Source organism: Diuraphis noxia, unplaced genomic scaffold, assembly GCF_037042655.1.
Source record: "Diuraphis noxia isolate RWA-SAM2 unplaced genomic scaffold, SU_Dnox_SAM2 contig0003, whole genome shotgun sequence".
NCBI classification, from domain to species: Eukaryota; Metazoa; Arthropoda; class Insecta; order Hemiptera; family Aphididae; genus Diuraphis; species Diuraphis noxia.
Genome location: NW_028301713.1, coordinates 77300944 through 77316886, shown reverse-complemented (window position 1 = coordinate 77316886; position 15943 = coordinate 77300944). Strand labels below are relative to the sequence as shown.

Sequence of the window (15943 nt, the reverse complement as noted above, 5' to 3'; positions counted from 1 at the left end):
TGTTGCTTAGATAATTATTAAACGTTTTAATTTAAAAGACATAGAAAAAGTTTGTGGAAAATCTATCAATCGTTTCACAAAATATGCAATGTTGTTTTACACGTTTAAAAAAAAATTAAAATCTTGTTTAAATTTAAGTATGCTTTATATGTGCTTTTAATAAAAAAAATTACCAAAAAACCTATATCAAATATTTAAATATAAAATTTAACTAATTTTGCCTTGAAAAGTTCTTATAGATCTATGAAATTGACTCATAAACTGCCACGAAAAGTTAGAAGCTTCTCCACAAATAACCAAAATAATGAAGCTTCTTAAAAACTAAAATACGATAAAGGTTATAATGAACAAACTCCAACTTTCTCTTTTCTAGATATTATATTCTAAAGTTACATTAAATTCTAATAAGTTAAAAAGTACTGATCAATATATATAAATATAGTACACAATTAACGTTGATAAAAATAAAAAATGTCATCGATATTACGTTCCTTGACAATATTTTGAATATTATTATAATTATAAATTAATGTTAAACTTAATGTTTTTTTTTTTTTATTTGCTTATATGCACAACACAGAACCGTTAAAAATAAACAAAAATAAAATATTTAAAGTGTCGAAATCTAAATTTTTTGTATAACGTTTGACAATAAAACCATAAAAGAATACTGAATGTCCAAATGACAAATACAGTAACAATAATAACAATATTTAAAAAAATATTGTATGAAACAAAACTGCGTCATTTTCCTTTTTGCTATACTATGTAATATTATTACTCAGAAATAGTAATAAAATGTAATTTACTTTTATATAATAAACCTAGGGGTACGAGCCCCTAAAATAATAATAATACAAAAATGAATTGAAAATCTTCACATTCAATAAACCATTTGTTGCATTAGTCAAATATATGATATTTTTAGGAGTCCACTTAAAACCTATTACCTAATATTTATTGTGATAGTTAAATTATATTGTATTCATATTATTAAATTACGTGATCACTATTATGCTGTAATGCTATTTCAATCACCAAATTATTGTTATGTGAATGTGTTGAGTTCCTACTATATTATAATAAATATTGAAGTATTTCAAAGTATTTTAACAATACAATACAAAGGTTCTATAAATAGAATATTATGTAGATTGAAACACGTAGACTTTAACATCACAAACATTTTAATTAGTAAAATGAAATGAAACCACGTTTTAATCGTCTATATTGCATGCATACTTTTTATCACTATTCAAGCAATCATCTAACCTATTTTATGATAAAATCTTTCGCAAATAAAAACATCAATATGTGTGACACCTTATTATAGTAGGCTCAACTACCAAAATGCTCTGAGTGTACGTACCAGCCGGTGTTGCTAGCTCTTGGATGGGTGACCACCTGAATTTTAACAACAAATCCTTGCCACACATATACATTACGTGTTCCAAACCAACCGTCTCCCCTCCTACTAACAGCTAATGGTCATGGTTGCCGGGCTTACGATTAATAATAATAAAAAAAACATCCATAACATGTTGTTTCGAGTCTAGCAAGTGATTCAATTTGATTTTCAATGCGTGGATATTAAATCAATGTATATGATTATGTATATTATCAACCTAAATTCTATAGGCTATCATAATTCACGTCAGCCTACAATATAGCCTACATACATAAAGCATGATAATTACATATTATTTTCTATATAAATATTGTGTATTTAGAAGGAAAAGGACTACATTTATTTTATTTTTTAAAACAAACGTAAGTATATAATTTAATGACCCATACTCGTTTTTTTCACGAGTAATTTGTAGTTATTTGTAGAACATAAAAGAATAAAAACTAGGGTAGAATTTTTATATTTAAATTTAATGGGATTGAGATATTTTGTAATAATATTACTATTTTTTATTTGACATTTTGTATTTTGAATACAGAATAAATACTATTACATTAGACATAAAAACGAAGCTAAAATAAAAAGTTCCTTAAGTTTTTACGCTTGAATTTTTAATTCTCAAGAAACAGAGATTCAATTAAAAACAAAATGAATTAATTACCTAGGTATTTTTTCAGCCTTCGAATAAATAATTAGTCTCGGACGATCAACATCAAATTAAGCACGATCAAAAAAATTATTTAAAGAATTAGTATTTTTTAATAATATTATCAAAGTGGGATTCAGGTATAAAAATAAAAAATATTACAAATGGATTTGCCGTTCGTTTCACAGCCTGTTGTTTTAAATTGAGGGAACAGCTTCTCTACTAGCTAGTGCTAACAATAATTTACAGTGAAGACAGAAATTGACTTATATCTTAAAGACTAAAACCTAAATGTATGTAACTATAAACTATATTAATAATTTTTTAGCTTATTAAAATACAAAATTATGTTTACATTCATATTATAAGTTTTATTTGATATCAGTTATTTAAATTGTTGTTAAATAAAATAATATATATCCCATATTCCTGCATTTCTGCCATAAGCACAGTTTTTAATACATATATTTATTAGTTCCAAATTAATAAATTTAAATTCATAATCCATATATGTATTACAAACAGACCCCGTGCAACCCGTAAAAAATGCACTCTTCAATACTTTAAAATTTGTCCAACTTATTAAGTATTTAATATTCAGTTTAACGGTGTTTAAAAAAAAAAAATGGTTAAAAATGTAGAATACGTGGTTATGATTTAACCAGTTACCGCATGAATAAAAATATATATAACCAAATATAAAATACAGGCCAAATATCTAATCATACTAACAATTTTATTTTATGTAGGAAACCAGTGGCAACCATTTATATAAAAATAAAAATACAGATTTTTCTCATGACCTACGATTATAATCTGTAACAAATGATAACCATTTATAAACAAGAAAAAACATTTTCTTATTTTCACTATGAATTTCAAAATTTTTATATGAGGGGCTCTTTAAAATACAAATTTAAAAAAATGTTTTCATGGTGAATCCCAAACTGGAGGGTGGTAAGAAGGTATTATGAAAATTTTAATCTTTAGCCTAGTTTAGTATACGTTGATCAGTCAGTCAAGAAACGTTCAATCGTATTTATGTATTTTTTTTTCATCTTAAATCTCAAAATGTCTGTTTGAGCACCTCCTGGGGTTGGGCCTATCATTTTTTTAACTTAGCTTGTCTTTTGGCCATAGGTCTAATATATCTCTGTACCAAATTTCTTCGCAATCGATCCAGCCGTTTAGGAATGCATATAGGACAATCAGAAAGAAATCCATTTTCATATTTATATAGATAAATAAGATAGAAGATAATATGTGCATATAGATTGGTTCATATTTATTTTAAAGTAAACTAGTGATGATGTGAAGAACATTGTAAAATGTATTTAATATTATAAAAACTAATAAAATATATTTTAAAAAAATGAGTTAACTTAATCGATAGCAAAACGTAAGATAAACAAGATCATTTTTTAATTTGATTAGTTGAATTAAAAAAATACAAGTAGTTCAAATTCAATTCATTGATATAAGCAGTATATATCGAATACATAAAAGTCAATATTTTATTATTTATTCGTTCCACATAGACTTAAAATCTACTGAACCGTTCTCAATAAAAGTTATATTAATAAATTCTTTGAGACTTTTCGTGGGTTTTGAGTGTTTTTTTCAACTCATGCAGGTTGGCTATAAGCTGGCTCACCCATGAGATTCGTTTCGGCTCAAGATAATCGAATTTTTTTGATTTTCGCCATTGGTTATAGATAATAAAATTGTTATTTTAATTGGATATAGTTTAATTATATCAATATATTTTTTTGTTTAGGCTAATAAAACTATCATATAAGAATATAAAATTGAGTATCAACTATTATATATAAGTATATTAGAAGAAAATGGTATGATTAAGGTTTATATTAACCTAACAGAAAACTCGATTGATTTTGACGAAAAGAAATTGAGAATATATGAACTGAACCAAAACAGAAACTATATAGATAGATAGATAGGTAGATTATAATAATAGATGGTGGCTTATACAGATACCTACTATTAGTCGGGTTATACATATTTATATCTAAATAACGCATATGAAAATCCATAGATTTTAATCAATTGCCAACAAATATTGTGCATATATTATATGAGATCCAGTCGGGTTGTAATCGTATTATACAGAATAGAAAACACGGGTAACAGCTATTATATTATATAAAAGGCAAAGTGCTGAAGGTTATAGCATCAACAACATACTTGACCGATTATGACAATTCAAAGAAGGTTTGGATAATATATTAAACGAGTTATTTTAGGGTGGCTCGCCCGTTATTAATAATATTAAAATCATAACCATATACTGTATTATTTTTGTTTGAAATATTAGTTGAACTTGAGAAAACAATTCAATTATTACTATTTATTTATTCTTTGGGAACGCCAGCTATTCATGTGGTATATATTATATTATACAAACATATAAACATATTATATAAAAAACGTAGGTATATCAATAAATATATAAAATTTAAATACACAACCCATGCAAATATCAAAGAACTAATAACAAATAATTATCACATATAGCATCAAATAATTTGTTTAGGTTTCATTGAAAATATACTTCACAATGAACAGTAAACACTACATACTCGTATATTCGGTTCGTGTGTCCCTGTTTGAATTATTTATTTATCGTAATGTTTATCTAGACTGTATTTATAATAAAAAGTATTTTTTTTTCAAAAGTCAGGAAATTAATATGCAAACAAATAAACAATAAAATAATTGATGCGTTTACTAATTGTGAATACGTGTTTTGGTCACTATTAAATAATTTAGTTAGTTACAATATAAAACTACACATAATAGTATCTAAATATTTTAGAAAGTTCATACATTTAACTAATTTACACGCAAATAATAAAAAATGTAATCTAACAAAGGTTTACAAAACTTAACACAATATTTTGGTGCACAAGTATTTTGGCTAAACACAAAACTAAGAAGGATTTTAATATTAACGAATAACGTGCATTGTTTATGATACTGGTAGCAAATTCAGCTGCTGTCCGTGGAATATTTGATACATCACAAATTATAGATAACAAAATATTTACACTTAAAACGTAATGAATTCCATTTTAAAGTTATGTAGAGAAATATACAAAGTGAAAGTTAAATATCAAATTATACACTATGGACTTGATTACGAAATTCTCTGTAGCAACATATCATGGGATATTATTATAATAAATATAAAATACCAACCCACCCGTTTTGAAGACGCAAGTATATTCATTTATAATATACGCAAAATAAAAATAATTTCCGCCATCAAACGCATATTTTGTTAGATCACTTACTGGATCATAAATTCTGAATGATTATATATGAGAAGACAAATTACGATATTTTTACATCAACCACGGTTCAACAGTCTTCTGGGGGTGCACCCAAAGTCAAGAATTTTCGGCTGTAGTCAATTTGCACCAAAATTGACCCAAAATATTTACAACATGTGTAATTTGCACCATCCTCAGGTAGTAAGAGATAGGAATGTATTGTAATTTGCACCAAAATTAAAATCGATTATTTTTTCGATAGTATTTCGATAGTACAAACTTACAAGTTTTTATATCCTAATATCTTAATATAAATTTAGCTTAGTTTTTATTTATAAAATAGCTGAGCTTATACACATATTGATGTAAGTATTAAGTTTATATAAAATTTTATGATTATGAATATAAAAAAAAGTTGGCCAATTGAAAAATGTATATGTTATAAAATCGTATTATTATTATTATTAAAATTATTATTGTTATTCGTGTCAATCTAGTCTCAACGTCTACGAAGATACCGAGGAAAAATCGAATATTTCAAAATCGAATATTCGATAATCGAACAAATAAATAATAATTTCGGTGCAAATTACAAATTCTATTTTTGACTACCTGAGAGTGGTGCAAATTACATACGCTTATTTTGGTGCAAATTACAAACACTATTTTTGGCTACCTGCAGTGGTGCAAATTTCATATCTTTAATTTGGTGCAAATTACAAACTCCCGAATTTTTCTATGGACCGTTTTAATACTCATACAGTTATCAGTATAGATTGTTACAGTTTGATCATTATTATTGCTTTATATAAACAAAATATAATCCTCTGGTTATATCGATTATAATATACCTATTTATATTTCTAGATTACCTTTTTTTAATCCAATAAAAAACGTTTTATTTTAACAACTAGTTTTAAAGATTAATTTTCTCTATCCAGATCTACATCCCCGGAAAAACTGTGAGATAAAATTATTTTATTACTTGGAATATAGTATATACTTTGTTTTAGAAACTATACAAGAAAAAATAAAAATCAATAATAGGTATATTGTTCATGTTTCAAAACTACTCTAAACAAATAAAAGTCCAATAATATTATTCCATAATAGTATTATTATAGTTAAAGTAAATATTACAAGGTTATTTAGAAAAGAAAAATATTTAAATTTATTTTTAACTAAAACAAAATATACTCACAATACTATCAAAGAAAAGATTAAAATATATTTTAATCTATTCTGTGATACTATGAAGAAACTTGTTTACATAACTGCAGTGATTTTGCATACCCAATGAGCCGGTATAAGTTTTTTTCAATTAACCACCAAAAATTAATTTTTAATTTTTATTAAAACTCAATCCAAAAATTTAAAACAAACTAGAGAGTTTTCAGTGTTTTTGTAGTTTAACACCATTCAACTATGATGGACAAATATTTCAAATTATATTACAACAGTGAATGTATAAGTGTATGTATGCTATGTTAGTTGAATTGTATTCACTTTAGTCTTTATTCTTAACTATAGTCTGTAAGACTTACAGTGTAAGTGTTAGCTTTTATACAGTAACGCTTTCTCCAATGATTCCAGAATGTCAGCATAAGTACAAGATAGAAATACGTGTTTGAATAATGAATACTTTTTCATGATGAAGATGTTCCTATTGTTATTTGTTACTTATTTACGTCCCCCTAACACGCACATTATATTAGTATGACATAATTTAATTATTTTTATCTATATGTTATACACTTACCATAATTTTCTTGCGTCATACATTTTATTTTAATAGCTGTGTTTCTTACTTCCTTGATAGAAATAATAAAATATCAAACTGATTTTCTGTCCAGTTTATTTTATCTACGTGATCCCAGTACAAATTAAAAGAATTATATTAGTTAAGTTTTTCAGAACCGTGTTGAACATATTTTTTTAAATTATATTTGTTTAATTATTCAATACATTTTACTACCTGCTATCCTCATACTTCCGAGGTACTAATTTATATTATTAATATTTATTTTGTCAATACAAAACAGTGATTGTGAGCATAAATTATTATTTTTTATCATATTCGTATTATTTTACGATTTCTTCTCTACCATAGCCATTTGTATTGCAAATTTTGTTATTTGCACATAAATTTTCTTTGAAAATAATTTTAAGTTTCCGTACATATTATATGTCACAAATGCAAATATTAAAATTATTAATACTATATTTTGCTCAACTTTAATTTTAGTAGCTTCGAAGGTTATTTCTTTGAAAATATTAATTTTATGCGTTGAAAGAGTACTTCTAATTAATTTATTTCATCACATTAGCACTAGAATCTTTATTGTTGATTTTTAATTTCAGCAGTATTATATTATTAAGAAAATATTATACTGTACTTTGTACAAATCTTCGATGTTAAAAGTCTACCATTTTGTTCAGAATTCGTATTTATTATAATATTAAGAACATTATTGTTTAGTCAATACTGAATATAAAGTAAAGACAAATGCTATTCCAATATTCGTGACATTTCATCTTGTTATTTATAAACACATTACAATATAGATTTCTAAAGGGTTATAAAATCTACGTTAATATTTATAGGTATTATCTACTTATAAAGTGTGTTCACTAATTTAGAGAACACTGGTTTTCTCGGCACGATTATATTGGAATAAATTGATTTTTTTTACAAACTAGTTATGTATAAATACACAATACACATTTTCAGGCAAATTTAAAATTTATAACCCTCTTGGTACGTGCATACGCAATACAACTTGCATTTTTTTAAATGGCTATTCGGATAGACTGATATTTTCTAAAGTCATTTTGATTTAAAAATGCAAGTTATAATGTGCATACGCATACCGAGAGGGTTAAAAATTTGAAATTTGTCTGAAAATGCGTATTTATATAGGTACCAATAGCTTGTAAAAAAAATCGATTTATTCCAATATAATCAGGACGAGAAATCCGGTGTTTCCTAAATTGATAAACACACTGTGTATGAGATGTTTTATACATATATGTGTGTATAAGACTTCATAACATTTAAATATTTAGTTATTTTTAAAAGCTCAATATTCTTAAGTTATATAAAGTTAAATTCAATGAAGGGTATGTATTATAATATTACAAGAAGTAAATAATATTATGCAATTAATAACATGTTACAGATACATGTTTGAATTCAAATTAATTACTTTGACAGTTAGGTAATTTGTGTTGAGTGAATCGTGTAATTTTATGTAATCCACATTCTAAACCTATATAATTGCTGATTGATTACATAACAATAAATTAGTATTTTGAATAGTTATGATTCAGAATTTTTATTTATTTAATCCGTCCATACATTTTTCAACTTCTGATAGGATACAAATTGATACCTACATAATACATGACGGGTGATCAACTTTTAATTTAAACAAACATAGCTAGTGAATATACAGCAGACAAATTAAGTAATTCGTAAAATTGTATAGGTGCTTATATTTTATTTTATTTATTTATATTTTTGGTTTTGACTATTATGTATATTATTAATATTGTTTAATTAGATAATAATTATATAATTTGTATCCCAAATCCACAAGAATGAACATTAAGATAAAAAAAATATAGTTTCACTGTTTGATTCAATTACATAATCTACCTGAATGATTCATACAATTTACAAGTATAAGAATAGCGTCATGTAAATTAATTATTAATTATGATTCAGAAAGTATAATATCTTAATAATTAAATGTCTACCTAGTTTTCCACATTTTATACTTGAATATGCATATCATAACGATATTATACAACAATTTATAATATATTATATTATACAACATGTTCGTTATATTACACTTTTGTATGAGCACCTAAAGTCTTAAAATGTATGTATAACAACAAATTTATCCTACATATTATATGTAGTAAGAAGTGGGTTTCAACATAATATTATAATCATTCCATTATTTAATGAGTACTAAAAGCTTAGTGTAAACTCTATGATTAATCAAATCTATCAAAAAGTACTGTATCAAATTATAACCATTTTCCATTAAATTGTATTCAATTATTGTATCATTTGTATCTTATGATAGTTATACGAATTAAAAAGTACACAACTGTAAAGATACACAATAATACTTAATCTTACATTCTTAACTCATATTATGTCAACGAGTATCCTGACGTATCATCGAAGATTATCCTACTAACCACTACCAAAATACAAACGAACTAAATATTGATAATCTTCTTAACATGGCTATATAGTTGTATGACATCCGAATATTGGGTTTTGCCAAAAATCCAAACATTCCAGTCAAAAACCTTTGTATAATCACGAATATCCCTTATTATATCAGAAACCATGGTTTCAATTCCTTTCTCTATGTGCAAATAGTAGAAAACAAAGGCTTCTGCCTTTATTGTATTATGGTATTAACCATTCCTCATCTCTAAATCACCGAAATCCGCTTGTAAATTGTAGGTATATGTAAGATGAAGGCACCCTGTCTGAGTATACTTCCCGTCGTCTCAAAAGAAAATGGTTTGTAAAATTGCATTGATGCACTAATGAGTTTTCAAATATTTATTTAACTATTTAAAAACTAAAAAATATGCTTATTGTACAAACAAATTATGCATAGATCGCTTGTATTTAAATAAAAACAAAAATAAAGTTTACAAATGAACAAAGCATAATCAAATAAATTAAATATTTTAACGTATATTAAATCATCATAGGTACTAATTTTAGTCGTATAATATATGGTATGTACCTATTTGGCTATGTTCTATACAACATTATAACATAAATAAATTCATACATACATGCAGTTCAAAGCAAATTTTTGATTAGCAATTTAAAATGATTAAAAAAAACTTTATTCATCAAATAACTATATTTTAATTATTACATTTTTAATCAAACTCTATATTATATAATTATTAATTATAAATTATAATATACCAATGAATTACATACAATTATATTTGTGATGTACCTAAAATACTTTAAAAAAAGATTTTTATATTTCAGTTTATATCGTTTGAAATTAAAATCGGAAATTATAATTTTCAGTGTTTAATTAATTCAATTCTATATTTTATTTCAATGCCCTTATAATTTACAGAAATAAGATTTGCCTTTAGTTAAAATTAATTAATAATGTGTAATTATTTCAAAATGTGATTTACCTACCTAGAATTAAATTTCTGAATTACGCTCATAGAATATTATTATAGTAATATAGTATCATCCGAATTTATAAACAATTAAGACTACATATTATTGTTTAATATTTTATCTACATATTAATACTATGATATTAATGGGTGACTTATTTCAACAAAACCTCATGACCTGTTATATTTACTATAAATTTACTACAATTATTTAAAAAAAAAAAAACCATATAATTATGAAACATCAAACAATAATTTGGTATGTATTATTTTATAATTTAGAAGTTTAAGTAATAAAGAATCTATTTTTTAACCGTATTACATATACCAATAAATTATTTTTAAATACACAAAATATATTAGTATGGTTTTATTTTTATAAATAATCCACCTATTTAGTTTATATATTATTCCAATTTCAATAATCATATTGGTTCATTTTAAAATTAAAGACGGGAGGTGAATTCTGAAAAATATTACCATATTATAAAAGCGTAATAGGTACATACATTGTAGATTTCTGAGATCAGTTTTTAACGATAACACTATGCATTATATCTAAAATTAATTTTAATATCTTTATTTAATATACCTTACGAACGTGATGACACCGACTTTTGCGATGTCTTCCTCCAACAATTTCCACATTTCAGTGAGCAACTCTTTCTGCCGCATAGTCAACGGTTCCGGCGGAGGCATAACCGGTGGTTCTGGAGGAAATTCTTCTTCTTCAAGAAAAGTATTTTGCCTGCTCGAAAGCCGCTTGTTGTGTCGTGCCGAACCATCTTCACCCGTAGAGTCTTGTTTAGAGAATATCGATCCTCTTCTTGTCGTTCCCGCGTTTCCCATTGAATTTATAGTACAATGTACACGGATACACGGGAAACAATTATATAAGACCAAGGATGATCACTAACACCAATTGTTCATGAACATCACTTCAGATTATTTGCAATCCAAAAGTCTACTAAAATAGAAAAAAAAATATTAATTGCCATAATTTATTTTTACACAAATTTATCAAAAAATTTGCTCAAGGCACTAGTATGATTACGTAGATGTGGATTTGCCGATTTTTTTAATGTTATCAAATTGTATAGGAATATTATCTTTAATATTTTGCACGTATAATTAAATACATATAATAAAATAATGTAAATAGTATACAAAATAATGTATAATATATAATAGTAGGTAACGATTTTTTAATACCCACAAGAGTTTTAAAAATTAAACAGAAATTCTAATATGTATAAGATTAAATCAAATCATTAAATTAGTTCAAGGAATGGTAGACAAAATAGGATATAAAATTTATATAAGCATATTGTTATTTGTCATTCTCCAACAGAACTATCATATGGAGTAAAATCCACCAAAAACTATAACTTAGAATAAAAATATAGAAATATTGTTTTTCCCTAGGCCTAGCCTTTAAGGTAAGCCTTAAAAAGTATTTTTACAAAAATACCGTACTATTTCAAAAATGTCTTATAGTGCAACCACGTATGCATCTTTAAGATATTTGAGATGTGATTAATATAAAATTTGTTTTATCGTTGGATTTAACATATTAATTCAAATTGTTTTATGAAGCAAGTACCTACTAACCTACTTACTATAAATATTAAACTATACTGAATATTGATATTATTTCTCCAGTTCTGCATAAAATTCTTAGTAAATTTTATGTAAAACATGGATAATAACAATTAAAAACAACTCTTAATACTAGGGTATATATTGTACATCTGAATTATATAATTATTGGGAAAAATCAAGGTGGTAATTAAATGCTTATTTACCTTAAGCTAGTGTTTATAGGTATTTTGTCTTTCAACGTTTTCGTAATTTTATCAAATAATTTATGAAATGTAAATACTAATAAAATTAAGTTGTCAAACGTGCAAGTTTTTAGATATAGCTCATCTATAAAATACGTAGTTTTTTCATTACGATTAAATTTAAACTCGAATATAGATACTTGATATAAATATTAAAATTAATAACATATTTACCGTCGAATTTCCATTTCATAAATTATAAATTCGAAAATGTTTACTATTGTACACCAACAACTTTCATGCGTATATCACTTTATTATTTATATTCTGAACGTTTTATGAAATTTACAGTGGTGGCTTGTAACAGTTGTAAGTTGGTATGTAAATTATTTTTAATCTCATAGGAGGTCAATATCATGATATTTTACGATGGTTAAAATTATTAAGTGAATGCCATAAAAAAAAAATTATACTTAACATAATTATACAACATAACTCTTAAATTAAAATATACTGATTTAATTAAATAAACTACGTACATTGCATCTCACTTTTTTTGTCACCATCGTTAACTTATTTTTGAATTAATATTTTTTAAAACTCTAACTACATTTATAAACTATATTTATTATAGTGCTGATGAATATTTTTGATATAACTTTACTCATAATGAAATAATAACAATTTATTGTTGTTTCTTAAAAGGTACCTACTGCAGATTTAGAATCCTCGCCACAATGGCCGAAAAATATCCTTCAGCCATGGCTATCTTGCAGGTTTCATGTATAATCGTACTTGTAATAATTTGATTAAAAGAATTATGTTTTATATAAAACATCGTTTAAATAACTTTTATTTCATTTCCCTGAGTAATCAATTCGTAAAAAAAAATATAGTTTTCATCGTGAATTTCAAGATCCCCGTTTGACCATATCTTTAAAATGTGAATATTTGGTTTATATTTTATGTGTAGATAAATTATTATAGTTTCATATATATTTACACGTTTAAATGCTTATGTTTTATTGAACCTAACTTTTATTATTAATTTACGAAATGACTAAAAATAAGAACAGACCCTAATTACTTCATTGATTCATATACTTTTTTTTACATATAGGTATATATAAGCTTTTTATTCAATTTCTTACAAAATAGAGCAATAAGAAAAATTATGGAATATTTAATACAAATAAAAATAAAATTATGGATTAGACAGACTGTAATAGGCCTCTCAGTAGATGTACTACGTAATTGTAAAAATAAGCTACTTAGGCTAGTAAAACACCACTTTCTTTTAAGTCTTTTGATTGGGTTACCTGGAGTCTCTGATCTATTATCTATCAATATAGATTTATAGAACTAATCGACTTTTGAAACGTTTGTAGTGAGTTTTACGTATAGGATATTTAGTCGGAGTGGAGAGTGTGGTTTGAGGTATAGAAATGCGCTTTCAAAATTGTCGTAAAATTATAGATTGGATTTTATGGGTAAAGTTGACGTTTGATATTTTGGCAGCGCCCATATTTGTATACCATATATCTAAATAGACATTATTTTGAGTTTATACAGTAGGAGTTTTTTTAGAGAGTTTCAACTGCATTGAAGTTAGAAGTGAAAATTAAAAATTGTATTTTTCAATACAGTTCGTGTGGTGATACGAACTTCAGGGATTTGGTTCATTCCAAATAATACTGGAAGCTATTATATCAAGATTTAATAAGCTAAATAACTTTTAAAACTCTAATTGCTATTCTTCAATTAAAAAAATGTATACAAATTTAATATTGAAATAAATTAATTGATCAAAAACCTAACTTCGATTTTCGTACACTTTCGACAAGTAGTATTAACAGTCAACAGTTTTAATAGAATATTAGGTATATTCTATTAAAACTGTAAAGTATAGTATAGAGTATTATATATATATATATATATAGTTTATTAGTAATTCATATTTAAGTGCTTGAAAAATATTCTTCTTGTAGATAGGAATAACTAATAAGAATGAAAGTGGATAGTAAAGCAATGTATCAGTACACCGTAATTGAGAAAAATATAGCTTAATATCAAAATAATAATATTTTTAAAGTTCATAACCATTTGTATCGAAGTTCTAACAATTTTTAAACACTTTCATGGATATATTTCCATGGATGTTGTATGACGTATAATTACAATAATAGATACGAACTTCTCATATTATTTAACTGCCATAAGTAAAAATGACAAGCAAATAAAATATAAATAAATATAAATCAGATGTGAAAGAAACGAAAAGGAAGAATCTCATATATGTGCTACACTTGTATTATAGTAAGCATCTGTTTTGTAAACTTCTAACAGCAAAAGTAAAACATTACTACAAAACAACCGATTTGAATTAAAGTCCAACCACTTAAATGTACTAGACACTGTGAATGTGTTATATTATTTTTTTTATATAATATATAATTTAAATATACGCCAACTGTATACAAAATAATAACAATAAAATACAAACATACAAGTAACTATAATGAAATCTATAAATAAATAAATGCTTAAACAATGTTTAAGTGTAAAAATAGTAAAAACAAACTAATCACCAAAAAAATTAAATTATATATTTTGAAAAATATATAATACAATATTGTTTAATATTATGCTATTAAAATAATGCGTGATCATGATTAATTACATATTTAATTTTATAATAATATAATATATTATAATCATACCATACTGTAATAATAAATAGTGACCGTATTACGTACCAGTGTCGATGGAAAATAATATGATTTGCTGGTGGGGAAGAAAAATATAACAAAGATAGGGCGGCTGGCGTTTGCGATAGGCGACGATTTTGTGCGATACCGACGGAAACGGAAGCAAAGTTGCGACGGCTGTGGACGCGGCGGTACGACTGACCGCCGCGCAGCGTCCACGTGTGAAGTTCTCGCGGTGGCATGGATGATGCGAAAGTTCGGACAGCGCGTGCGCGTCACGTGGTCGACGTACGGGACGGCCGAGAGATGCCGCGATCAGTTGAAACGGTGTATCCGTGGATTTTGCGAGACATTTTTGATCATTGTCCCGAAGGATCTTAGGCGGTATATTATGTTCGAACTTCAAATTTGCGCCGTATATTCACCACTCGCGGTAATTTACTTTCCGAGAATATATTACTCTGTCGTACTCGCATGTTATTAACGATCAAACACACATGTAATAATGTGTATTCTGTTTGTTTTTGAGCAGATGTAAGGACTTTCCACGACATCCGATTTTAAGTTATTATTGCGCCTAATAATATACAATATAATTCATCTTGAAAAGCTTGTCATTCTCAGACAATGCCGTGTCTAGTATAGTATAAAACATAATTCCAATTGTTTGAAACGGATTCGCAGACCATAAAATCGATCTAACAAAGTCAGTGCCGCGGTGTGGCTTCACCATGAACTAGGAAGTATTTCCAAAAGCCACGGCCGAAATCTAAAAGGAAATTGATAGGTGGTATACCTTCGTTATCGACGATTGTCAAAATAGGCTGATCGTTGTGGCGAGGACAGAACGATGGACGTAGACTTGAACACGGCCGTAGACACTCCGACGGGGCGGTGGTGCGCCTCGATTTGACTGT

At 26.0% G+C, this 15943-nt stretch overlaps 1 protein-coding gene across 2 annotated transcripts in view; it reads right to left on the bottom strand.

Annotated features, from left to right (window-relative positions):
- LOC149057780 (uncharacterized) overlaps positions 1 to 15242 on the bottom strand; it is a 100110-nt gene extending 84868 nt beyond the window's left edge. The window contains exons 1-2 of one of the 2 annotated variants that reach the window (XM_089224358.1): positions 15075 to 15242; positions 11127 to 11501 (exon numbers count right to left, since the gene is read on the bottom strand). In XM_089224358.1, coding sequence (XP_089080484.1) covers positions 11127 to 11383 — 257 coding nt within the window. In that variant the 5' untranslated portion in view covers positions 11384 to 11501; positions 15075 to 15242. The remainder of the gene's footprint in view (positions 1 to 11126; positions 11502 to 15074) is intronic. The other variant, XM_089224359.1, reaches the window with a different exon arrangement.
- Positions 15243 to 15943: the final 701 nt, after the last annotated feature.